Source organism: Mobula hypostoma, chromosome 8, assembly GCF_963921235.1.
Source record: "Mobula hypostoma chromosome 8, sMobHyp1.1, whole genome shotgun sequence".
Taxonomy (NCBI): domain Eukaryota; kingdom Metazoa; phylum Chordata; class Chondrichthyes; order Myliobatiformes; family Myliobatidae; genus Mobula; species Mobula hypostoma.
The window spans coordinates 63,763,608-63,791,471 of record NC_086104.1 but is presented as its reverse complement, the minus strand read 5'-3'; the positions used below and the strand labels follow the sequence as shown (position 1 = coordinate 63,791,471).

Here is a 27,864-nt window from a genome sequence, read left to right as displayed (position 1 = left end):
TCAGAACCTTTGTTTCTGAATTAACTACGTCACTCTCCATGTTAATGAAGAATTCCACCATATTATGGTCACTCTTACCCAAGGGGCCTCTCACGACAAGATCGCTAATTAACCCTTCCTCATTGCTCAAAACCCAGTCCAGAATAGCCTGCTCTCTAGTCGGTTCCTCGACATGTTGGTTCAAAAAACCATCCCGCATACATTCCAAGAAATCCTCTTCCTCAGCACCTTTACCAATTTGGTTCACCCAGTCTACATGTAGATTGAAGTCACCCATTATAACTGCTGTTCCTTTCATATCAGCAATTAATAAATGAGGGACAAAACTGACTGCATAGTTCAAAAATCATAATAGCCAACTACTGAAAAAGTTTGCTTGTATCATTAGTCAGTTGAAAAATGTGATCACCATATTTTATTGACAAATAAACTTTGAAAGCTTAAAATGCATTGTTCATCCAATGTTAAAATTGAATTAATTGTGTATGTCAGAGACATTAAAAGTGATCAATAGTAAATATTATATCAGAATCTATGCTTTTACTTAAATGAAGAGTTCTATCAACTAGAGGAAACAAGAATCATTTGGTACCTTAAAATATCATTGATAGAATTTTAAAATGCATTTGAAAACCGTAATTGAAGTAATGCTCTATGTTATACATGAGTATTTCCTACCATTTGCAATTGTGAAATATACCAAAATACACCAAACAATTGTACTCCAAAACCAAATAGATATAAAAAGATATTTAATTGATAGCACATTTATTGTGTTATTTATAATAAATTAACATTTTTGTTTCTTTTACATATTCTATAGCTACGAGATAATAGTAAACAGAAACTGGAACAACTGACCATTTTGTGCAAAAGTTTAAATTCTACTAATTCATGATCAGTTGAAGACTACTGCAATTGCACATTAATAATTCTGTTCATTTGGCATAATGCACTTTCATTTTATGAGTGTGCTTGTGCACATGCACCTGTGTACAAAATTATCTTTATCTTCTTGCACTAATATACAATGAAAGACCATTGGATGTTTTTTGCACTATAAAGATGCTAATCATCCCAGTCCAACAATAAATCATTGCTCTTTTATTTATCAACTGCTGCTCTTTATCCTTTGACTTGGGCAAATTATGTTCACCTTGCCCAAAGCTGATTGTCACAACAGCAAAATACGGTTCAACACAAGACTGACTTCTGCTGTCATTGTAAGTGTTCAGAACAAGAATGTTGGGTGAAGCATCAATAAACAAACAGGAACAATGAGGGAAGACTGATGATGTTAGTGGCACAAGTTTGTGTTCTAAAAAGGAATATTTCCATGCATAATATAAAGTTTTGCAGTGGAATGTATCTAGATGAAATTTTCACCTCATTTCTTTAATTAGATTGTCATATATGGAATATTATAGTTTGACATAGATCAAGATAAGTATTTACATCCACAAAATATATTGGTCATCCCTGAGATGCTTTGTTAATGAAAATTGTGTTCTTAAAAAATATTCACTACGTGGCTGAGTTAATTATAGATGTAAAGGCCATTAACCAAATCTGATAGCACTGGTTTAACAATATGTCAGTACGATTCAGTCATCAATTATGCAGTCAGAGTCTAAGTGATCCCCAAATTAGTACAAAGCTGTTTTCTTAGACTGATGGCCGAAAAATGTAAATTTGGTTGACTAGTTTTCATCTGCCTGGGACAGAGGCTGTACAGTCAATTTCTACTGAGAGTCAGTAGCTAGTAGACACCAATCATGCCTTCAGCAGCAGCCTGTAGTCTAGGCTTCAGATGTTAACTCAAGGGATGAACTGAGTTGTGGATGAGAATTGGTTTTCCACCTCTCACAGGGAGCCATGTTGCCAACCGGGTGCTCACTTCATATATGTGTGTAACAGGCAGTTCTAATCAATCTAGTTCTATTTGTAATGGCCTCTTACTAATTACTAATGGGTCGCCAGTTTTTACTTCATAAATATCCATTTAGGAACATGATTAGTATGCAGTTGAACTTCAAACAGTTAATGCTGGTATAAGTATGAAAACAACAAGTTGTAGTTCAATTCTTCTCCAGCTCTGTTGATTTATCTTCTATATAATGTCAATCTTCGAAATCTTTATGCTAAAAGAAAAGAAAAAAATAATTAAGATTCAACTTTCATTTCAGATTTCATGCCTAAAAGTATTTTTTTCTTTAGAAATAACAGGTAAATTACATGGCAGGAAAATATTATTTTCAGGGTAGATTTAGTGGTGTTATTTTACTGTATGCCTCTTTCTTGCTTGTGTTGCAATTGCTGAGATTACAGCCAGAGAAATGGAGGCTGCAGAACAGGGTAAGTGGCTGTGTTACATGTAAATCAATCAAATTGTGTAAGTGGGAGTGCAAGAACTGAGAAGAAAACATACTTTCAAGTAATGAATACAGAATCAAACTAGAAAGAAAAACTAACAGTAATAAAGTGAAATAAGAGGAATAACAAAATAAAATGCATGAAGTCAGTATCTCATATTTTGAAAATATCTAACAGTTAAAGCTGAAGCAATAAGACTGTGCACATGTGATTGTTATCTTCCGTGCTTGACACGTTGATGGAAAATTACTGAAAGCATCTCTCAGAGCTAATCCTGGATTCACTGGGCATGTTTAATTGATACAAAAACAACTCTAAAACCAGAGCCTTGCTTACTCCAAGCCAGGTCTAACTTTCTGTGTTCCTTTATTTATGAGGCAAGTACAGGAACTTCCCAGCACTCAGTCCTCATCAGAGACGAGCTGGTCAGTGGCATGCTGTCACTCTATCCATGTTTGGATTTCTATATTTAATCAACGGAAGTTAACGTTATCCTGTGTTTTTGGACTCAAAGATTGCAGGGGGCTATCATTAGATTTAATACTTTTAATAGTAATGGAATTGATTTGAAGTCTTTCGATGGCATAGCATAGTGAAATTTATCAGGGTTTACCTTTTGATATGCTCCAACAGTCTTTTGAGGTTTCACTTCAGTTCCTTTGTACGCAATGAAGTGGATGAGGGTATTAATCCTGTAAAATAGTAAATATCACTTATTATTTGCTCACTATCAGATCGATTGAATGTAAGACAGAGTAATTTGCGATAAATACCTGTGGTACAACATGGTGACGAATTGGATTCCCAGCAGTATAGCAAATGATATCAAGAACATAAAACCAATTGGCTCAACTTCTAGAGATTCAGCTTCCGAGAGGCTGCCATTTGGGAGGATTTTGGGGATCTTTATGTGTATATCTGGGCCAATCAGTTGCAGAAAGAATGTTGAAACAAGCCACAGAACATTAATGATGAAAAATAGGAAAGTGGCCTAGAAAAAGAAGACGACATTGTTTAAAACCAAGCTTCATAATATACACAATCTTTTCCTTTGATTAGAATGAGATCAAAAATAAACTGAACTACTTGGTGTGGGTGTTCTGTGGGAGCTATTGATTTACTGACCTGTGCAAATCAGCTATACACTTCTGCTGCAGCAATTTTCCAATTCATGGCCTGATGGAGCAAAGATTTACTCAAGGAATGAAGCCATATAAGATGTGTCCTTTCATCCATTACCTTAAAGACTCTTGCATTCTGCTTTTCTTTCATTTAGGAGTTATTCTGCACAATGGTCAAGCTTCTGGCAAGAATGCATAGAAATAATAGTTGGCCTATTTTATTTATTGAGCTTAATAGGCCAAGTTGGAGGATGACAGGCCCTTCCTAACTTTAGACTCTTAAAGACTGTCCTATTTCTCTGTCTTTGCAGCTCCCTTGTTATTTCATCCTTCCACACTAAAATGAATTCACAAGATTTTACATTTATGTTTAATCAAAATGGTGATCAGATTCAGATCAAATATTTGTAACCAATCCCTACCTTGTTCCTCAGGGACTTCAGATTTTGGGCAATTTCCTTCTGTCTCTCTTTATCTTCATCAATTGGTTTAAGATACGCCTCAATGAGATCATTCCAGAATGGTTTTTCATTCTACAGATTAGAGAATATCATGGATAAAATGTTTGACTCAATTGATCTATGCATCTATCATATTTTCTTTATAATGCAGGTGAATAGTTACATGCAACATTATATGGCAGAATTTTTAAGGCAAACACAGCAGTGTCACGTTAGTGCTACAGAGTCACATTTCTAGTAATGCAGATTCAATCCTGCTGTGGAGTTTGCATGCTCTCCTCCCAAGGACTGTGCAAGTTTCTGTCCAAGTCTCGGATTTCGTCCCACATCCCAGACACTTCCTGGTATTCAAACTAGCCACTGTCAATGATCCCTCGCCCATACACAGTTGGTTAGTGGCAAAAAAAAATCAAGGATGAATTGATGGACATGCAAGAGAAAAGAGGCTGCAATCATGAGCTAAATAAGGAGAGGTGGGAATAAGACTGGTAGGATTGTTCAGCTAGAAGCTGACATTAAGCTGTTGGAATCTGAGGGACTGCATGGCCACTTTCTGTGTCATAATAAATAGCAAATTCACTCCAAAAGAAACCAAGAGTATGGTGATTTGGAATACTTACTTCATCAAGATTCTTTTGAACAAAATCTATATGGACAGACTCCTTTTGCAATTTGTAAATCCAGTCTATATAATAAAAAAAAAAGAAAAAGATTATTCTCAGGCTCATTGCAATTGGATCAGTCAAGCATCAAAACTGGGTGAGCCAATTGTCAGAATCAGAGTCAGAATCAGGTTTATTGTCACCAGTTAACAAACAAGCGAAAATCTCCAGATGTTGGAAATCAAAGTAATACACACAACATGCTGGAGGAACTCAGGAGGTCAGGCAGCATCTATGGAAAAGAGAAAACAGTCGACGTTTCGGACCGAGACCCTTCATCAGGACTGGAACAAAGGGAAAAAAGAGATCTCGTTTTTCTAGTCCTGATGAAGGGTCTCGGCCCGAAAATTCAACTGTTTACTTTTTTCCATAGATGATGCCTGACCTGATGAGTTCTTCCAGCATGTTATGAGTCAATTGTACCCAGCCATCCACACTGAATTAAGACCAATGTTTCAAGTGGGTCTCCCACATGCCTGGTACTACTGAACGACAGATGAAATCCCAGTGACAGTCACTCATTTTGCTAAGGGACATCATTCTATGCCAAATTAGGCCTGCTGTAGGATCAGAGGAAGATTTCTCTGAATAGGGTATTCTTGGCCTGTGTAAATGAAGTGCCTTTTTAAAAATTTTTTTGGCATTTTGTTATTTTCATGAATGTTAATCATTTCTAAATTACCCCAAAAAATGTTAACTTTCTTGACAACTTTGACAAGTTAATTTTCAAGACAGGGCATAGGGCCATCCATACCGAGGTCTTTTGATATTTTGTTGGTCACATCCAGGTTCCAGGGGTTCAGTCAGATTTCAAACCAGTTTAGTACGAATGGGAGGGAAGCACTGATGGCAAGATCGGGCAGCAGCCCAGATCCAGCACACCCAACACCTTTTACATTTTCCTTTGGAAAGTTGTAGCTCAAAATCCTGATTGCTTTTGAGGCTGGAAATAAGCTATTCGTCTTCCTAAATGGAGAGTATTAAAGCAATTCCAGCATATGATGTGGAACTTTAGAATTAGATGAAGCCTGTGTGGGGTTGATGTCAAAGAAGATGTGAAATCTAGAATTCTCAACCCCAAAAAGCCTTTGAGGTAAAGTCAACAGAAAGTATCAGAAGTGAGATTAATGGATTTATAAAGAGATTAAGAGTAATGGAAACAAGATGAGTAAATAGAATTAAGATGAAGCTAACTGAATACTTAAGTAAGTATGCCAGCATGTTCCCTTGTCCATGTTGTGAATGTCTTGGCTGACACATCAAAAGGATTTTCGAGAGAGGTAGGGGAAAGCCTGCGAGTAAATGTGTCAGGCTCTGATGGTGTACCTGGTAGAGCTCTAAAAGCCTGTGCCAACCAACTGGTGGGAGTGTTGAAGGACATCTTAATTCTCTCACTGCTGCAGTCGGAGATTCCCATAATTATTTAAAAAGTATTAATACTCACTTTCGTCAATTCTGGGTTCCAATTCTTCTACTTCATCAGTTGCACTACTGGAAATAAAATGAAAACACACTTGAACAGTTTGATGCTATGACACCAAAAAGAAAAATAATGCAAGAAGACAAAAATAAGTTTTGGACAAGCCGGAAGAGTCAAGTCAATCTTCCCAATAAATAAAGTCAACAGAGATCTACAATCAAGAGCAAAGTAAGGATGAACCTCTCAACAACCAAACACAAAGAGAATGGAAGGCTGTGCATAATGGAAAGATGTCATGGAAGGCAAAAAGAAAATAGATAATTCTTTTAACTACAGTATGTAAGAAGAAATGGTCATTAACATTCTTTATTTCCCTCACATTCACGTTAGCAATCTCCAAACTCAGGATAACTCTTAACTAATCCATTGTTGATCTTAAGCTTCCAAACAATGTAGTGAAAAAAAATGCAAGAACTTTGTGATGAAACAGAAGTTGTCAACCTTATATCAAAGTTCAAAGTAAATTTATTATCAAAGTACATAAATGTCACCATACACAGCCCTGAGATTCATTTTCTTGTGGGAAATCACAGTAAATACAAGAAACACAATAGAAAGACCACATGCAGCAAGATGGATAAACAACCAACATGCAAAAAAAACAAACTGCAGATACAAAAAGAAAGAGAAAATAATAATGAATAAATAAATTAAAATAAATAGATAGATAGATAAATAAATGGGTGGGTAAATAAATAAATAAACTATAACTATTGAGAACATGAGATGAAGAGTCCTTGGAAGAGAGTCTTTTTCAGTACGAACAGTTCAGTGATAGGTGAGTGAAAATATCCCCTCCGGCTCAATAGCCTCATGGATGCGTGAACTGAACCTAGCCATTTAAACTTCTGAGGTACAATTTGAGCAGAAAATACAAAACCAAAGAAAACACATCAATCAAAATACAGCTTAACCCACATCTCCAAAAAAAAGATCTAAAATAGAGAACAGCAAGTAATAAGATATGTCATTAAAATAGTTTTAGAAGTTAAGTGCCCTTTAACTTTATTGTCAATGTAACAAGTGAGATACCTGTCTACTTGTCGAATTTCTTCCTTTTTATCCTCTTTTATTACAAGTTCAACATCCCAGCAGATGCACTTGCATTTCTTTTCATATCGCTTAATTTGTTGCGGCTTCGCTTTGGTCTGTTTCTTTGAGGAGGCTGCTTCACGAGTGCCCCAAGAAACATTATTCATGTTCACCATAGAATAAATTGGCAATAGCAGGTATCCACTTGGAATGCAAATTATGTACAGCATTCCATATAAAACAAGGTGGAATTCCTGGGGATGTAGCAGTGCTGTTGAGACGAAAAGGATCATCATAGAGATGAAGAACAACCCAGTTGGTGTGATAAAAGTCTGCTCTCTGACCATCTCACCTGAAAGGAGCAAAACATTATATTAGAATTTTGACAACAGTAAAGGACAAGTTTATGACTCATCTTTCCTAACAAATGAAACTTGTAAATACATTCACATGAAGCTTCTTATATACCTAAAAATGTCAAATTACAGTCTACAATCAACAAAGAAGTTATTGTAATCCGTATTGAAATTGTCTAATAATGGATTAGACAGGCTTGTTTCTCACTCACAATAGTGACAACATTTATGTGACATCTGGACCAGGTATTTGAATGACCAGGGTACAGAGAGAAATGGAAGTATCTACACGCAAGTGGGATTAGTGCAGATAGGCATGATGGTTGGCGTAGATAGTGTTGGCTGATGAACCTGTTCTAACCTATATAATCCTGTGCTCTATCCTTTATGTCATTAAGTGAGCCTTAAGAAGACGAGTTAACCAAGGTGATGCATTTTTCTAGCAGCCATCAGTAATTGTGTTATATTTTCCCTCATCATTTTTCTCTACCTGTGTAAGTTAACGGCTTTCTTCCTGAAATTGAGTAGAGATGTTGCTATTTTAAATTGAAAGGTCTGCTGAAATTTAGAGTAATAATTTTAAGACTGTCACGCCCTCTGGTTTGGTAATTAAATACTGATATGGTTATACCTACCAATAAAAGCAGCGGTAACAGAAAGTTAGGGGAAATTAAAGGTATGGTAGTGGTACAAAAGAAAATAATGCAACTTGTCTGTTTATTGGCAAACATATGATACTAATAAATTAAATGAAGATATGGCAGACAGTCACAAAATGTAGCCTGAACCCTCAGTCACAAATTAATTCAATAATAAAGTACAGGTAATCACTTTAGTTCAGTCTTCCTTTTGCTTGCTCTGGATGTCTAGGTAGGGAATAGGGAATGGTGTCTGGAAAGTGGAAGGCGCTCCAGTAACAAAACAGGGTGCCTTTTAGGATTAAACTAAGTGCTGTAAGAATATAATGGATCAACATGGTAGGCAGCAGTTGATCTACAATACAGCAATAACTATGTCTTTACTGCAATGGAACTGAATTTTGACAGAACTGTCTGATTTGATAACTTCAAATGATAAAAGAATGCTTTGATCTCTCTCCACTGCCACAGCATTATTTGTAGTACCTCTTTTTAGTGGATAACAATGATGATTGATTAACGCAAATTAAATCAGTATATTAATATCAACATGAAAAACTAACCTAATGTACTCATATTTTAATATAATTAATTACAAAAGTATATTGACAAGGACAATTGATATGCAACATAAATGTTATCAAACAAATCCAGTAGTATAACAAAAGATACTACTCACCAATGATGGACATCATTGTTGCAATCATTAGAAAAGCATATAAGATGCTCAGAACTGCAGCAATATTGATCTGAGTATCAGATTTGACGTGGTAACAGATGAGTATATAAAGAGCTGGAGGAATAACTCCAAGAGCCAGGGCAACATTTCCATTCCAACCAAACACAAAGGTAAATGATCCTGTAAAAGATATTGTACAGGAAATAGTCATCTCCATTGAGTAATAAAAAGGCAGAGTGTCATATTTAATGAGTTTTCTGATTTTCTTTTACCGATCCAATGTATAATCATCTAATGTATTTCATATCAGGTTACAAGCAAGAATTTCCTGAAGTTACTCCTGCTGGGCAACTATGACTTTACCCCAAAGGCTTTCTCTCTCTAAATCTGTCAAATTAGTAGTGATAGAGCAGTGGCAATTCCAAGCAAATTTCTGGTTCATGTCTTCAATCATCTTACAATTTTCACTAATACAGGTACTATCTTGTGTTCATTCTGCCCATCTCTGCTGAGTTCTTTGTGAGTTTTTGTTATATTACCGTATTGTAAAATGGAACATTAATACCTTCTGAAGACTATGTGGCATCAGTGTGAGTGGAAAGTTTAAGTGGACATTGACTTCATGACTTTATTTATTTAGTGAAAATGACAAATTCAGATTTCACATTCCATCTGATGTATGACACAATGATGTTTTTAAGTAGGAAGCATTACTGATGAAAATTAGGGGTTGGAAACAGCAGAACAGCATCAAAGACAATTGACACTCCCATCGAACCATGAGCTTTTGCTTAAATTCTTCATGATGGACATTCTGAGGTGTGCATCTCACTCTGAGGCTATATATATATATATATATATATATATATATATATATATTATAAATCTACTATTGATATGGTGTTATTTCTGTAACTGGAGCCAAAGGCCTTTCTGGAATTTAATGTACTTTATAATTGGATTAATAAATCTGTGTTTGAATTCCAAAATATGAACCCTCATAATGGGACACAGAAGAAAAAAATCTATGTCATGTTTACTGTGTACAGCTAAATTTGTGACAATTTTACAAAATTGCCACATAAATAAAACAAGGAGTGATTAAATAAACAAGTAGTGTATTATCGTTAGTTATTAGTAAGAAAATATTGCATTTAGTGCATGATCACCTGCTATCATCAAGACCACAGTGGAGGGACCCAGAATTGAAGCTGCTGTTCCAACAATTTGGTACAGCATGTAGAGTTTTGAAATTGAAGGGTTTTTCTTTGATGTTTCCGCCGCACTATCCAGAAGGTCAATTGTATTTGCTAAAGTTGATGGTACCCAACGGCGTCGTTGGTTGTAGAATTCCTTGAATTCTTGTGGTGCATTTGTGTAGGCGTCTGAAGCTGCATTGTATTCCACTCTCCATCCTTGTTGCAACAATAGTGTGCATAGCCAACGGTCTTCTCCTATTGTTACATATTAACAAATAAAAATGATTAGCATTTCTTGAGCTATGATAAATTAAATCAAAGAATACCTTCAGCCAGATTGATTCAGACTTCTGCATACAGTTCCAATTTGTTTGTTTTAATGATTGTTCCAGTCTCTAGTCTATTATTGCTGTATGACATCAAATAGTCAGTACTGAAACTTGATCTATTTGCCCTGTCAGTTTACATTATCTCTTCATGTTGGAGGATGTTCACAAATTCCACTTTTCAAATAAATCTTTGTTTTAAATGGTCTTGTTTCCATTATAAGCAACATGATAGAACTAGCATGGAAGCCTGTCAAATCTTTCAATGTACATGGAATTGGTAGAGTAAAAAAATCTTTTCCAAACAATACAAATACTATTAACTAGCTGCCAAAATTATAACAATAGATCAAGATAAGGTATAAAAGATTCCAGCTCAGTGCATAACCAAAAGTTAGAAGGATTATATGTGTTAATTTTACCTTGATCATATTGGACAAAATGTTGCGCTTCGGTTGCCCTGGTGGTGTATTTTTTCACAACATTGTCATCCATTAGAGCCTCTGCCCTGAACAAGCTGAAGCAGCCTGGACTGCACAGCACGCAGCCTAACACGTGTTCAGCTGTCTTCTGGAGCCAGTGACCAACAGCATATTCAAACTTCTGGTACCACACCATAGGACCTTTGAGAGGAAGAGGAAAAACTTCCAGTTTACTGTTCTGTATAAATTTGTTGAGGTTTTAAATTTGATACTTGTCAGGCACTGTTCTCTCTAAACCACGTGGGTGCACGGCTGTGCAGTAACTGAAATGCTCCTGCGCACATAGCCTTTGTTACTATACAGCTGGAACTTTCTTGTACGTAAAGTTAATACAATTTGAAATTTATATTATTATAATTGTGAAACCCTGTAATCAATTATGTATTAATGCATATAATCCATACACTTTCTAAATAATAGATTCACCAACTCAACACATTATGGTTAAGCCTGAGTATGGATAATTACAGGGGATTAAGCTCAAATTCCAATTTATAATTTCTAACCTATCCTCATGTTGAGCCATTCTCCCATTCCTAGGGGGCTAGAAGTTTCCCTAAACTTACTCATCTTTCTCAATGTGTCAAATCACAGAATTTGTTCCATACATTGCTGATGGGTCAATTGTTTTAACTCAGTAAACATGATTGGAATCTTTCTTTTCAAATAAAATAATACCATAGAACAATTTTCTTTGACCATGAACAAAGAATTGGTGATAATCGGTGATAATAATGTTACATGTATGATCCTGCGTATTATCTATATTATATACTGTGTCAGAAGTAAAGATAGATCATTAAGCAGGTAAAGTAGTTAGCATCATACCAACTCCTGTTGGATGTATTCTACCACATGCAGCCCCCACGTGTGGATATCTCCTCAGCCTGTCAACAAGCAAAATCAAAGCTGAGGGCTGGAAGTCAGTGTCTCCGTCCAATGCCAGAATATAGGTGTTTTCCTTCTCAATCTTTAAGCAAAATAAAACAAATAAAAACAAATTAAAATATGGCATGTTCCCAAATGAATTATAAAGGGCCACATGTGAAACCTGCTTGAAGTTCTTTCCCAGAAGCCATGGGCTTTGTTTGATGGTGTTGGTCAGGAAAAACCCCGGAGCAGGTCACAGCTCGAAGCAGGGAGTGTGTGAGTTCAAATCTTCGCTTTGGGTGAGCAGTTACTGATCTGTAGGGACTCTAGTCCCAGCTGAATTTAAAATCCTTATTACCAGGTGTTTTGTGTGAGAAGGAGGACTCCAGTCCATCTGGAGGGCAGGAAAGAAGTACTCCTACTCTGCCTGGCCAAAGGCACTCAGCTTCTCTTCAAGGTTATCTTCACCTGACTTGAATTGACAGGTTTCAAGAGGTCTGAAAACTCAGTTGGGCAGGATTGCCAGTTAATACTCAAGGCTGATTTCCTCACTGAGAATCGCCCACTTCTTCAAAGCAAGCTGGTAGACAGTCACCAATTAGAAATTACACTTTGATCTATGTGTAAAATAGGCAAGGAAGTTGGAGCTGGAAATGCTACACAATTCAAAAGGACCAAACTGCAAAAGCAAAGTGAATTTACATCTATACTGCATAAGTGACCAATGGCAAATTTCTAATCCTATGTATCTGATAAGTAACAATCTTCATTTTTAGGTTCTAGAAATTAAAACACAATCCTCACCAGTAAGGGAAGTTCACCAGATACTTCATCTGCAGATTTTCCTGACAAGGTGGTGTACTTCCTACTTAGCTTCCATCCCAGCAGATAATACATATACATGATCTGAAAATATATGTAGAGAATGTTGACATTCACAGGCAGGACATACAATAAAATACACGCATATTAATCACTCTTGCTACATAAACCATTAAATATAAAACATTTTTTCAGGTTGCCCAAAAGATAAATTATGAACTGTCTAAGAGTTGAATGTGGCTTCAAATCTCAAATGCTATTCAGCATTTCTGAATCTATGGAAGTGGATTTTACCAATTCTCAGCCATTATTAACAATTTCTATGAGTCAAAAACATCAAATCAGATTTCACATTTAGTTGCTGCATTTCTACTAAACCTTAAGAAGTTTGCAGATGAGCCTTGTTGTTAATGTAAAAGTCAACTTTGATCCTAATTGCTGAAATTCTTTCCCAGAGGTCATGGGCTTTGCTTGATGGGCACTTTCCAATTCACCAATTAAAGTGCCCATTAAATCTTAGTGTCAAATGCTTTCTAGTTGTTATAATTTATATGTGTGCATTGATGGTGCAGTTTCAAGTGGGTAAAAGAGTTGATAACCAAGTAAAATGTTTGTACTTGACACTGTTGAGCTTTTGAGAAGCTGAAGCTGCACACTTCAGGTTTACAGAAAACTATTTTATCACACTTCCATCTTGTGCCTCTAGGACATCAAGCGTAAGTCGCTCAATATTTAGCTGTACCTGAGACCACCTCTTCTTGTGTCGGATTTTCTGTTTGTCTTTCATATGGACATGCAGGGTGTTTCCATATGGAAGTGTATAGCTGATTCTTCCACCATACGGTGTCTCCATTATAGATTGCCTCACAAATTCATCATCTTCCTGTTCCGCTTCCTCCGTGGAAGTGCGCTTTTCACGTGAAAATATCCTGTTTAACAAATGATATATTTCCAGAAATTTAACAGCATGTGCCTTCTTGAAATTGAAATTTATATTATTTCGTTCTGCAGTATCATGGTTCATAACAAATATAAATTATTTCCAATACCTATAAATATCCTCCATTGTGTCAACAAGGTTCTTCACATACTCATTCACAACTCTTTCCTGCACATTTTCATTTGTATCCACAAAAGTAAATGCATCATCGAAGAAAATATGCGTTTCAAAATCAAAATTGTCTTTATGTGATTTTGCAGCATGGGGTTTGTATTTGTCCAGCCTGCAAAGACAAATGGCTAAATGAGATTTGCATATACATTGTGGAAGTAGTTAGTATATGACTCCTTGTTTTGAAAGTGAGTGCCAAAAATAATTTCCGTTAACATATATTATGTATGGTAACTAGACTATGCAAAAGTAAAGTCATTGCACTTTTAACAATCAAATTTCATAATTTTCACCAGAATGTCACTTGCTTTTGTTTGCTGATCTTTGTCAGTGCTATCCTGGGGCACCACATGGAGCATTGTTGAAAATCTTTAGGAGATGAAGGCAGGCTAGAAATAACCAGTTTCCAGCTTTGGAGTACTCCCCCATCTGCTGGCTGATCACCGGACTGAGTTGTTAAGAGCAGTGTGATGGGGCTCCCTCCATAAAGAGGAGGGGTAGTATGCAACTAATGGAATGTGATAGTACATTAAAAATAGCATATTAAAACTCCAAGCCAAAGTAGGAAGAACAAAAGTACATTGGAACAGTATGAACATTAAGTGGATTGGAGGAAAATACCATTTGTGGTAGTTCTAAACAGACCTTAGAACTTTAGTTTCCTAGCACTTCAAGATGACCATCATTTGACATTAGACATTAGACAGTGCAGTAATTATGCATAGACTGAAGATTGGTACAACTTCCCAGAGAAAAAAAAATCAGTTAAGAAATGCATATCATATTAAATTTTAGTTTGTTTCTCCACCGTGGGTGAGACTCAGTAATTTGGGCATTTTACCTGCTTTTCAATCAGCTATCCAATCTGCAAGAGTTGTTCATGCCCAGATATCAATATTTGATCTTTCATTTGCTAGTTTATTTCTCATCAATGCAGCCAACTTTAAGGGAACATGTCACTGACAATCAGTCCACGTTCAGTGATAAATGGCACCAAAGCTCAAAACATGTTTTATGACATTTGAAGATGCATAAAAAAAACTCATAATAGAAATTTATGCCTGAGACAGATGAGGTCTGGAAACAACTTCAAATAAATTAGTTGAAGCCTCAGGAATTTGTTTGTGAGGCGCAACCTATCAATATACCTGGCAAAAGTATTCAACTACAAGTTTTACAATGATTGAAACGTGTAAGCATTGTTTCAGGCAATTATACATACACACACACAAATTGTCTAGTCTAGTCTATCAGTGAACAAGCAACCTTGAAAAGAGTATCCGAAAACAATTCTTCTACATTTACCTGAATATTGAGGAAAGAATTTTTTCCATTTCATCCACTGTTTCATGCCACATTGTTGCACACAGATAGATCATGACATGATCTGATTTCCTGTTTAAAAAATTGTGAAAATTAAGTATGTTTTACAAAATGCATAAAAATGTAAATTAAATATGGTGTTGATATTTGAATCAATAAACCTCTGAGGAAATTATTTTACACTTTTTTTACCTAGATGTTTCTATACCCTCGGTAATTTCAAAGGTAAGTACGTGTTCGGCACAGCTTTGTGGGCAAAGGACCTATCTTGTGCTGTAGGTTTTCTATGTTTCTATGTTATAGGGAGCCATTTTTTTCTTAATCTTTGTCCAATTAATGCTACTTCACCATGTAAAGGTCAGAAAACAAGCAAGAAAAATCTAATATATGTGTTCCTTTATCTCCCCCTTTATATCTTTCCCCCCACTCTTGAAACTATTAGCTCCTGGCATGTCCATCAGAATAGTTTATCCCCATCCCACCCCAATTATGATGTAAGCACATTCTCCATTAGGTATTTGAATTCATCTTAAGCATTAAGCATTTTGCACCTCATCTCCAATACTATTAAAGAGCGTGCTTTTAGGAATATGATTACTTTAACTTCCTCAGTATAATTTTCTTTAGATTCTTATGAAAGCTTCGTGGGGTAAACTGTAAATCCTTAAGACAGCAAGAGGATCCTAGAATATTCTCTCTTGGAGCTGCAGCCTAAAACCAAAGAGAAAGCTCAACAGAGCAGGATCACAGAAAAAGACCTCTGGGCTTTGTGCTACAGTTACCACTAGTACGTTGTGACTACTTGCATTACAGATGTTGAAATTGCTAGATTTTACTATTTAGCATCAGAATAATATTATGTTGACATTAATACAATTTAAAATTGTCAGTTATTCACTGCTATCTACTGCGTTTTGGGGAAGTATAATTGAAGTTCAGCTGAATTACGGAATGAACTATCAGAAAACTTTGAAAGGGAAAGGTATTGGACAAAATGTTTCTCCGGCTAGCCCTGTACCTTCCAAAAGTTTCATTGTAGAGAAACTTGCCCATGCATGCTACTTTTCCACATAATGAAGGTCACATTATGTCAATAGATGCAGTACGTTTTGTAAAGTCTTATTTCAAAAAATGGTGGGAATTTGTTATCTACCACTCTGCCGCACTTTAAACACCACAGTGTGAAAAGAATCTCTTTAAACTTGGCTGTGATTGTCCAAAGAAATTCCCCTTGGGGAAGGATTAACCAAACCATGAAATGAGACGATATTTCCTTACTTGGCATTTACTGCGGTTATTCAATAAGGCAGCATGAAAAAGGAAATTTCAGTAGAATTGTAACAGTGAAATCAAGTGTATCGGATGTAACCACCCTCCTGCACTATATAAATCTGAAGAAAGAAACATTTTCCATTATTATAGCTGTGAAAAATTCTAACAGTGTACCTTTTGCATTCCTTGTTTTCCACCTTATCCTGGGCCCGTGTGTTCAACAGCATTGACTGTTCCATGAAGGCAGCTTCATATAGCCATCGGACAAAGAGATGGGATGTCCGTTCAATCCTTTGAAAGTGGCGGTTCCAAACGTAGAATGTTGAGAAAAATAGCCCAAGCCAAAAGCATACAGCTGCTGAGAAAAATAGTCCCAACCCAACATTGCTGGTATTTAAGATTGCCTGTGTTCTGCAAAAGCTTTGTGGGATTTCCAAAAATAGGATCCGTACAGAATTAGTTTCATTGGTAAAGTTTAAACTATTGCAGAAGATGGTCAGATTAAAAGTAATTCCTTCAGCATACTTGTTAGAGCTATCATAGAGCATGATCAAAATAGCAATAAATACCAGAGGTGTGGCTAATATAGATGGCACTATAAAGCTCCGTTTGACTGCATGCATTTTACACACTAGGATACTAAACCAGTAGTATAGGAGAGAAGAACATGCTTGTATCCCGAAGAGACTCAAAACAGTTTTTAATTCAATTTCAGAGACTGTTTTCAGATCTTCCCAGTTATACTTTTTAATTGGAATCCATGCCCCCATTACGGCTAATGTGACTATAATCCTAACCGCACTGGTACAGAGATATGTGAAATTTTTTTTCATATTCAGTGTTTCCTTTATTTTTTCTAAGTGTTTAACTTTACAATCCAAAATGAAATTTTCCCACCAGTTGAAGGATATTAGTATTAGGGAAACTACTGCTACGGCTACATATATCTGGAGGTATCTTGTATCCTTTGACAGCCGCTGAGGAATGTGGACCACAATAAAGAGCAATAGGCCAACAAAAGTCAACCCAAAGCCAATTAGCGGGGGTAGCAAATTGCATCTGAAATTTTTCAATTTAAGCAATATCTGTAGAAATGAGGGAAACAGACAGACCCCATTCAAAATGCACAGATTTGTTATAGAGTCAAAGTGAGGTAAACAGACTAGCACAAGGACTGCAGTGGCAAGTGCGATAATTGCTTCAATCAAGCATACCTAGCAAGAGTAGGAATAGTGGTGGGGTGAGGATGTAAGGAATGAGGGGGGAGGGAGGAGAGAAGACAAAAACAGAGATTACAACTCTAAATTATAATGTACTATTGGTTAAAGGGGTCAAGCTCCATTTATTTTCAATTACTTTTGTTTATGTTGATATAGAAGTTACTGTCTTAAATCTATATAAGTTCTTAGTGCACCAGAAATTCTGTATAAAACATTTTCAATATGCCCTTTGATAATGAGTAAGGCATTATCACTCCTACAATATTAATCCAGTTATAATATAGTGGAACATTTAGGTATGAACCTCAAGCACAAAAATAGAATACATTGTACAATGTGACATCTCATCATGAAAACCTCATTAGCAACTTTCTCTTTTCCATCTTTATTATTTTCCAGCATCTTAATCTTACAGTTTATCTTAATTTTATACTTTGATTAAATAGACACTCTCTAAATTTTTATTTACATCGCTTAAAACTTTGCCTATAGAGATGTATATTGTGAAGTTCTGTGTATTGAAATGTGCAACTGCATTTGGCATAATCACAAGATACAAAAAAACAGACTTGACATGTTTTGGAATGTAAGAACATGGAGAAGATCTAGGCCATGTGACCCCTCAAGCTTGTTCCACCATTCAAGAAGCTAATTAGTAATCTGATCTTCACTATGAGCTCTATTTTCCTGAGCAATCCCCATGATCTTTGATCTAAATTTGGTTCCAAAATATAGTTCATAGAAAACAAAGAAACATAGAAAACCTACTGCACAATACAGGCACTTCGGCCCACAATGCTGTGCTGAACATGTTCTTACTTTAGAAATTACCTTGGGTTACCCATAGCCCTCTATTTTTCTAAGCTCCAGGTACCTATCCAGGAGACTCTTAAAAGACCCTATTGTGTCCACCTCCACCACTGTGGCCGGCAGCCCATTCCACACACTCACCACTTTCTGCATAAAAAACTTACCCCTGACATCTCCTCTATCCCTACATCCAAGCACCTTAAAACTGTGTCCTCTCATGTTAGCCATTTCAGCCTTGGGAAAAAGCCTCTGACAATCCACACAATCAATCGCTCTCATCATCTTAAACACATCTATCAGTCTTGAAAATATTTAATGGCTCAGCACCCACAACTGTCTGAAATAGAAAATTTACCAATTCTTCATGTTCTCCAAGATAAAATTTCTCCTCGTCTCAGACTCATGACTGGCCTCTTAACCTGAAGTTAGCCAAAACCAGTTTCAAAGAATAGGATTTCTTCTGAACTACCTGTTGTCAATCATTAACAGTAAATGTATAAAAATATTTGTATAACTTATGATTCTTTATTTAGAAGTACAGAATGACTTAAATGTAATTGTAGACAGGTGTTAAATGTTTTTGTTTCAAATTCCTTTCTGAGCAGAATCCTCAATCCCCTTAAATAAATCAATTAGATATTTGCATTTTTATCCATTGCCATGCAATTTGAGTTTTTAAGTTCAAAGTATCTATAACTATGTTCTTCTGGAAAGATTTTTTAAAATTTGAATGTTAAAATCAACTCACCATGCCAAGAATTAGCTTTGGGGGACTAGAGGATGACTTAAATGATGTTTTCCATAAGGCTTTTCCAAATGACAAGACATGAGGCACCATTAATGTACAAGCCAAGACAAGATGGGCGAAAGGTTTGTTTTCAAAGGGTGAGTTTGGGTTTGAAATGCTGATCAATAAAAGAAGACTGGACTGCAAAGCAAAAGTAAATGTGTTTCAATATAAGCATCACTTGTAACATGCAGCACCAAAAATAATTATTACTTTAATGAAGGAAAATAGATTCAATTCCCATTTCTTCTCCACTGGAACCATAATAAACCATAATTTTCCCCAGACCAGCATGCTAAGTTGCTCCCTGCACTAGATAACTGGATAGAAGGGAAACAGCTACTGAGGAATTTCCCAGAATAGGAAACTCCACTCAGCCCCACATAATCACTACCGATTGCTGATCTTGTTTAAGGACCTAGCATACCTGGCTCTGTCTCAATTTCTCCTGCATGCACTGCATCTGAGGTGTCACACATCAAACAAATTTGCAGCAAATTTTGTTCACCAGACAATTTCCTTTGCATGAAAATTGCGTAATTTAAGTGAAAAACATATCACTATTTCAAAAACCTTTGTGTTACAGATGCCAAGCAATAAAAACTGTTTCTAGTTTCATTCCCTTTCTAGCTCATCCCCTTTCAAGTAAATTTAAGAACATCTTAGCTTGAAAATGTTGTAAAACAAAGGATGAATATAAGAAATGATCAAACAAGAACCTAAGCAAGTTATTCCATAAAGTGCATATTCCAATTGTCCAATCTGTTTCAATGAGTTTATCTACTCCGCAGTGCTAATTTGTATATCTTCCAGGGGTCAGTTAGCAATGCCTGTAACTCTGAATCGAAGGGCTGTGGGTCCTATGCCCCCATTCAAAAGCACTGAGTATGAAAGCTTTGCTGAAAACCCATAATAGCACTGAGGAGGTGCTTTCTTTTAAGGTGAGATATTTGACCGATGACTTAGGGACATGAAGGGTTTTTGCCACTATTCAAATAAGAAAAAATATCTTCCCAGTAGCTTGGCCAACAGTTGTAAATCAACCAGAAATTATGTTATTTGACTATTTATTTAATTGTCTTTCATTTATTTCTAGTAGTATATATTTCATGGCACAGGGGACTACAGATAGAAACTGGAGCAAAAAATAAGCTTCTAGGGAAACTCAGCTGATGGAATAGCACCTATGGAGGGAAATTGACAGCCAACGTTTCAGATTAAGAGCCTTCTTCTGGATCACAAGTATTTATTTGATAGAAAAGCACTATGCAAGACATAAGAACTTAAATGCTACTTATAACTACAAGCCATTCCTTATATCGTGGCCCACTAATCTACATTGAAAATGAACTACTTTATGCCAACAAAATTGGTATGCAGATGGAACTTGATAAAGACTGGACTGCAAAGCAAAAGTAAATGTTCTTCAATATAAGTATCACTTGCAACATGCAGCACCAAAAATAATAATTATTTTAATGAAGGAAAATCATAATAGATTCAATTCCAGTTTCTCCTCCACTGGAACCATAATAGACCACAGTTTTCCCCAGACCAGCATGCCAAGTTGCTTCCTGCACTAGATAACCAGATAGAAGGGAAACAGCTGCTGAGGAATTTGCCAGAATAGGAATCTCTCCACTCAACCCCACATAATCGCTACCAATTGCTGATCTAGCTCAAGAACTAACATACCATGCTCCGTCTCAATTTCTCCTACATGTACTGCAAATGAGATGCCATACCTCAAGCAAATTTACAGCAAATTTTCAAGGTCTCAAACAATAATTCAAGGTTTTTCATTATTTTTAGTAGTGCCTCTTTAAGGATTTACTGACCTTGCTGAGAAAAACAAACCCAAGCACACAAATTCCAAAGATTAAGCAGACTGTATACTGAAGAAACTGAATGGATTTCTTGGTTACTTCTTCTTCATCATTGACTGTTTTTAACATAAAAGGATCCCATGTTCTTCGGAAACTAAATTTTAAAAAAAATGTGATATTGAATTTTGAAGATAATCATTGTTCAATTAAGACTTTGTAATTTTTGTTCAAATTTTCCACTTTTTGTATAATATTTCAAATGCAATTATTACATATAAACTTAGCTAAAACACATAAATGTATTAAGTTTAGCAATGTTAAACTGAATATTTCTACCATGCATTATTCATTGCTACAGTGTTCAATCTGAAAAAATCAATTCTAATTAAAGGGTCAGAACAAATCAATCAAATGTCAGAGATTTAAGTAACTTCACCCTATTGAAATAATTTCATTAATTCTTTAATTCTCTTCATTCATTTAAATTCCCCCCCCCTCAAACAGTGAATACATGCAAAATTTATATCATAAACTGCACAAATACACTTTTAATTTATCAGAACCAGCTATGATATCAAGTAGTCAACTATTTCTGTTATATATTGTTTACAAAATTTAAAAATTAATGAAATAAATAAATTTACCTGCTTCTGCGGCGTCTATTCAAATCATAAAGTTCTACATCTGTATTATCCATTTTGTTTCAATGATTTTACTCTTCACTTAGAACAGGACAGTAGTTGGACTGAATGTTTGCTGTATTGAAACCTGTATATACCTGATGGGTGTGGTGATTATTTTGCATAATCATCTACACTCATCCTCTCACTTACGTCAGGATAATTCTGAAAAGGAGCAGCTTTAACACAAATTAAATGAGCATGAAATATTAAATATGAATTTGTTTCACGTTAAAACACTTAAAGCTTATGCTCAAAGTCAAAGCAGTTAATAACTATCAGATAACAATAAAAATTTAATTCCCATATTTATTGAACTCTAAACTAATTGACCAAATTTAAAATAACCTAATCACTGCAATTTAAGATTGGTCACTCAAATGAATCTGTTGATTTCCATATGCTGTCTGAAGCTTAGGTCAGGAATATCTGTTCATCATTTTACCCATTGCTAAATGTTTTTGAAGCTCTAGCTAGGTGTACACAGGCTTTCCAATTCTTTTGTATTGAATTGTGCAGCATTTTTCAAAGTTGTTGGTCTTACACTAGAACAAATTTATAGCACTGAGACATTTGTAAACTTTTAGATGTAAACTGTAGGGCAAATGCAAAATTAATTGTGCAATTGAGCAAAATCAGATGTCTTGCTCAAAATGACATTACCACAAATCTTTCCCTGGACTACAATAAATATTGCTTTTCATACTTTTCTCCACTGTATACTAATTGGTCAAATGTTTAAAGTTACAATTAAAAGTAATGTCTTAAACTTTTTATGATTTGGGTGAAGAGGTAACTACAAGATTGTGTACATGAATTTTAAACAGTACATATTTCTGAAATGCCTTTCATCTGCTTTCATGATGATTACCTTGCTAAAAATCCTTGAAGCATAGGTGTAGGTTAAGCAATATGAGATGTTACACCCAACTGGTGAGAGCAAAAGCTCATTTTCTAATTAAACAATCTTTATACAATCTAAACCTTATTCATTTATACCGTGCCTGGTGTTAGACCAAAGAACATATGATTTAGACCTAAGTGTGTATCTCCGTTCTCCAAAAGGTATACAATTTTTTAGGGCTCTATTAACTAAATGATTAAACAAGAGATCTTTTCCAGAGCTAATGCTATAATTGCGAATAGAGCCACCACCTGCCCTTTCCCCCGAGATTACTTTACCATTTAACTATCCCTTGCTTTTCAAAACATACCAATTTTACTTGTTTTGCCAAAGTAAAATACATACCAAAATATCAACATTGGTTGCACTTTTCTCCGTACATACACGCCAAAGGTGGAAATGTGAGTACGTCCAGCAAATGACATTCACACAGTCAGTATCAGCGGCCAAAGACAAGTTTCTTTTTACTCAATCATGACATTTAAATTGACACAGAACTGATAATCTCACATAGGAAGGATTCAAATTCCCACCATTCCTTTTGGGAAAACATTCTCCTTCATTTTGCTTCTCAGAACCGAAGCTCTGCTATTTAAAAAAGTAGTTCCTTGTCTTGGATTCCCCAGAGGAGAAGGTCATTTCTTTGCATTGGTTCTTTGTATCAATTTAAATTGGGTGGTTCAAGACCTCAATGAAACTGCTTGCTTATAACTTTTCTGTATTACCAATAAATTCTAATTTGCATTGCTGTGTCTGAGGTATTAGACGCAAAAGAGTAGCAGCGAAATAGCAGCTCGAGAGAGAGAGGCTGAAATGATGAAAGAGAGTAATAATGGAACAGAAGATGGGTTGAAATAAAAGATGACATTGTTCTGAATTATGAAAACACCATAATTAAAACACCTGTGTAGTGGCACAAAAAGAAGTGATTTAACCACCCAATAATATAGAGCCACAAGTCCTTTGCACCAGAATCATTGTGCTGCAACAATGTGTGTTGGAATTTTAGGCATGTGTAGTTGTTATACATTCACTTCTCAGTTGCTTCCAGCCTCCTCAGACCCTGAAAATAATAACAGAAAGCTTTGCTGAGAAGCCCTGAAAATGAACGATCTATCACACAGTCAGAACAATGAGAAGCAACCTCTCCAGAAGTCTGAAAGAAGATTTAATAAACAAGCTGTCAATAAGAACATTACACTTGATTCAAATTCCAGGAGTCACATTGCCCTAGCTACACTTCTTAAAATCATTTCTAATCAAATTTTTAATTAGGTGTGAAAATTAATGTGACCTCTCAAAATATTCTGTGTGCTTTGAGATATCAAAGGAATTAATCTAGTCTGTCAATTGCAAATAAGAGTTCTAACACTATCAACTGACGCAGAAAATCTGCTTTCTTAGAAAAACATGATTCAGTCATGCATTATCACTCTTACACAACAAAACTGAAATCTTACAAACAAGGAAGCATACTGGCTATTTCATGATTTCGTTTTTGTCATCGTTCTTTTATCCTTGAAAGACTGCACTCAAAATTTGCACTGCTGACAATAAAGAAAGTCTCCTCCTTGTGCTCGCTATTTGGATTGTTTTCAAAAGGTCCCCATTAGTTTCTGGTAGAGAAGTTCCCCAACAAGCAACAATACAGAAAGTGGTCCCCGTAAGTTTCATTAAATGACTTGCTTGAAAACATAGATGGTCTGACAAGTACAGGTAAAATTAAACCCTAAAACTTCCTGTTCAATTTAGTTGGCTACTGCAACACAATATTCACCCAAAGATCCCTCTGGTCATCAATACTTCGACTGGTCCTGCCAATGACTGTGTACTTTCCTTTTGAATTTGACCTTCCAAAATGCACCACCAGTACACTTGCCGAGATGAAACTCTATCTGCTCTTTCTCTCCCTAATCTATATCCTGCTGTATTCTTTAACAATCACTATCTGCAGTTCTATTAATTTTAAGTCATCTGCAGCCTTGTTTATCAGAGCACCTATGTTTTCAGCCAAGTCATTTACTATATATATATTACAAACTGATAGTCCAGCACCAGTCCTTATGGAACACTACTGGTCACAGACTTCCAGCCAAAACAGCACCATTACTCTCCACCACGACGCTCAGACTTCTATGACCAAGTCTATTTTGAATCCAGCCTACCAACCCATAAACCTTTTGGATCACCTTACCAAGGAGGACCTTGTCAAATGCTTTAGTAAAATCCATGAACACAACATCTATTGCTCTGCTCTCATTCAACATCTTAGTTACCTCTACAAAACACTTAATTATATGTCTCAGCTGTTTTACAGCTCTATAGGACCCTGGTCAGATCCCACTTGAAATACTGTGCTCAGTTCTGGTCACCTCAATATAGGAAGGATATGGATACTATAGAAAGGGTGCAGGGGAGATTTACAAGGATGTTACCTGGATTGGGAAGCATGCCTTATGAGAGTAGGTTGAGTGAACTTGACCTTTTCTCCTTGGGGTGATAGAGGATGAGAGGTGACCGGGTAGAGGTGTACAAGATGATGAGAGGCATTGATCGTATGGATAGTCAGAGGCTTTTTCCCAGAGCTGAAATGGCTAACACGAGAGGGTGCAGCTTTAAGGTGCTTGGAAGCAGGTACAGAGGAGATGTCAAAAGTAAGTTTTTTACACAGAGAGTGGTGAGTGCATGGAATGGGCTGCCGGCGACAGTGGTGCGGGTGGATACAATAGGGTCTTTTAAGAGACTCTCGGATAGGTACATGGAGCTTAGAAAAATAGAGGGCTATGGATAACCTAAGGTAATTTCTAAAGTAAGTACATGTTTGGCACAACGTTGTGGGACAAAGGGCCTGTATTATGCTGTAGGTTTTCTATGTTTCTATGACATGACCTTCTCCACACAAAGCTATGCTATCCCTAATAAATCCATGTTTTTCCAAAAATGAGTGAACCCCATCCCTAAGAATCTTCTCCATTAATTTCCTGCAACACACATCAAAGTTGCTGGTGAACACAGCAGGCCAGGCAGCATCTCTAGGAAGAGGTACAGTCGACGTTTCGGGCCGAGACCCTTCATCAGGACACGGGAAAAGTGAAAATGCCAGCCCAGATCAGAGGCGACACAATCGGCAATTGCCTCTGATCTAGGCCAACATTTACGTGCTGGGCAGCACCTAATCAATTAGCCTGTTTATTTCGGCTTTTTTTCTTAAAGACGTGTTGGGTGCTTTTAGGCCACCACTGTACCGCTGCATCCTTTGCAGCCCAGAGGTTGGAGACAACTGAATTATAAGTCACTTATAAGTCAAGAGTATCATAACATTTTAAGTAGCATTTTGATATTAAACACACAGCGCATATTTTCCTCGTATGAACATATAACATCATTGCAATACACCAATATCACTGAGTCAGTGGGAGCCCTGGGATTGTTTTCCTGCAACAACATGTTCTCATCGAGGGGTGATAGGAGACAGCGATTCTTGAAGGGGGTTCCTTATGTCCAGTCTATTCCACAATTTAGTTTTCGCTGCATTCATTGCAGAAAACTCCGCTTTGCAGAGATATGGTGTTGGAAATGGAAGCAACGTTTTCAGTGCTTTCATGGCTATCTCAGGATATTCAGCCTTGACTTTGATCCAGAATGCCAGCAGAGATGTTATGTCAAACGTACCTTTCAGCCCATTGTCATTTGCAAGCTCGAGGAGCTGATCTTTTTCCTGTGCTGACATGGAAGATTCACCAGAAACATTCACAAGTAGGTCACAGACCCATTCCTTTGCATGTCTTGGGTCACTGATGACCTTGCATGCGTTAAAGTTCAACAGTGGGCGTGACAGGAAATGGGAAAAGGTGCAGCTGACTCATATCGTTTCATATCACCAAATCATATCGTTTCCTCGCGGCTCGTGGCCCATGGCCCGGTCGCACATACTTTGTGGCCCGGTACCGGTCCGCGGCCTGTTGGTTGGGGACCGCTGCTTTGGAAGGTCGAACTTGAAGGCAGAGTGTAAGTTTAACGGCAGGATTCTCAGCAGCATGGAGGAACAGTGGGATCTTAGGATCCACGTCCACAGGTCCGTTAAAGCTGCCACACAAGGGTAGCTAAGAAGGCGTATGGTGTGTTGGTCTTCATTATTCAGAGGATTAAGTTCAAAAGCCACAAGGTAATGTTGGTTTAACTTTGGTTAAACCATGCATGAATATTGTGTTCTGTTTTGGTCACCTTATTATAGGAAGGATGTGGGAGCTTTGGAGACAGTGTGGAGAATGCTAACTGAATTAGAGAGTATGTTTTATGAGCAGATTGAGTGAGCTAAGGCTTTTTTCTTTGCAGTGACCGAGGATGAGAGATGACTTGATAGAGGTGTATAAGATGACAAGAGACATAGATAGAGTGGACAGCGAGTGCTGTTTTTCCAGGACATAAGTGGCTAACATGAGAGGGCATAATTTTAAGGGGATAGGAGGAAAGTGTGGGGGGATATCAGAGGTAGATGTTTTACACAGAGAGTGGTAAGTGTATGGAACGCACTGCCAGGGGATACATTCGGCACATTTAAAAGACTCTTAGATAGGCACATGGATAAAAGAAAAATGGACAGCTAAGTGGGAGGGAAGGGTTAGATTGACCTTGGAGTAGATTAAAGGGTTGGCAGAACATCATAGGCCGAACTGTGATATGTTGTTCTATGTTCCATGTACGTTAACCCTGCTGTTTCTATATTACTCCATAATCTGCCTGTGTATGTATTCCTGTACCTCCTGATGACTATTGGGAGGCCTATAATATAAACCCACCAGAATGCTTGCACTTTTCTTATTCCTGAGCTCTGCCCATCAACCCTGCTGAATGAGCTTCCAGCGTGTCCTCGCTGTGTAGCTGCGAAACTCTGTTTATCCAATGTGCTCAGAAAACTCCCCAATCTTTTTATTTACCTCTCCCTCTTTTGTTGTGAAGCAAATGGTGGGGCAAGCTGCAGTGAGAAGTACCTGAGGCCTGTGGTGCACTTGGTACATTATGACCTTTGAAGATGTACTCAGCACGGCCACAGGTGTTAGGTTATTCAGCTACTTGATATCCTGCATCCAGGTGCGGAGAAATCTATGCCTGGCTTTGACCATTGCAAAAATCTTTGCAATGGGAATCCAGAAGGGCTCTTGGATCCTCACCACACCTTCCACCAGGGCATCCAGTGTAACATTGCATAGTCCATTTACTTCAATGAGGCTTTGGAATGCCTGCCTGCTAGAATGTTTCCCAAATACCATTGGCTCTGTATGGCAAGTTCTGAGACTAGTAAATAAGAAATGCACTATTTTGGTACAAAAAGATAGAGTATTTTTAAATAGAAGATTTACAATTGCTTGTTTCTGCAGATCTGGTGTCCACATATGTAAACAGAGAATGGTAGCATGCAGCAATTAGGAA

General features: G+C 36.8%; 1 protein-coding gene across 1 annotated transcript; it reads right to left on the bottom strand.

The window, feature by feature from the left end:
- Window positions 1-662: 662 nt before the first annotated feature.
- LOC134351148 (chitin synthase chs-2-like) lies at window positions 663-21,547 on the bottom strand. The gene is made up of 19 exons (XM_063057263.1): window positions 21,495-21,547; window positions 20,863-21,004; window positions 18,986-19,165; window positions 16,382-17,421; window positions 14,918-15,007; window positions 13,551-13,724; window positions 13,244-13,430; window positions 12,484-12,585; window positions 11,638-11,779; window positions 10,750-10,950; window positions 9,972-10,256; window positions 8,803-8,982; window positions 7,130-7,481; window positions 6,062-6,108; window positions 4,576-4,640; window positions 3,917-4,027; window positions 3,147-3,364; window positions 2,987-3,065; window positions 663-2,141 (listed from the first exon to the last, which is right to left on the bottom strand). Exons 1-19 carry the CDS (start codon window positions 21,545-21,547, stop codon window positions 2,121-2,123), a joined length of 3,669 nt encoding a protein of 1,222 aa, XP_062913333.1. The 3' UTR covers window positions 663-2,120.
- Between the last annotated feature and the right edge of the window lie 6,317 nt (window positions 21,548-27,864).

Coding starts and splice junctions, on each gene's coding strand:
- LOC134351148 (XM_063057263.1), bottom strand. CDS start 21,547: ATGGATAATACAGATGTAGAACTTTATGATTTGAATAGACGCCGCAGA. Junction 7,482..8,802: donor AACAATGATGTCCATCATTG/GTGAGTAGTATC, acceptor TGCTCCTTTCAG/GTGAGATGGTCAGAGAGCAG. Junction 3,365..3,916: donor TGAAGTCCCTGAGGAACAAG/GTAGGGATTGGT, acceptor TTCTTTTTCTAG/GCCACTTTCCTATTTTTCAT.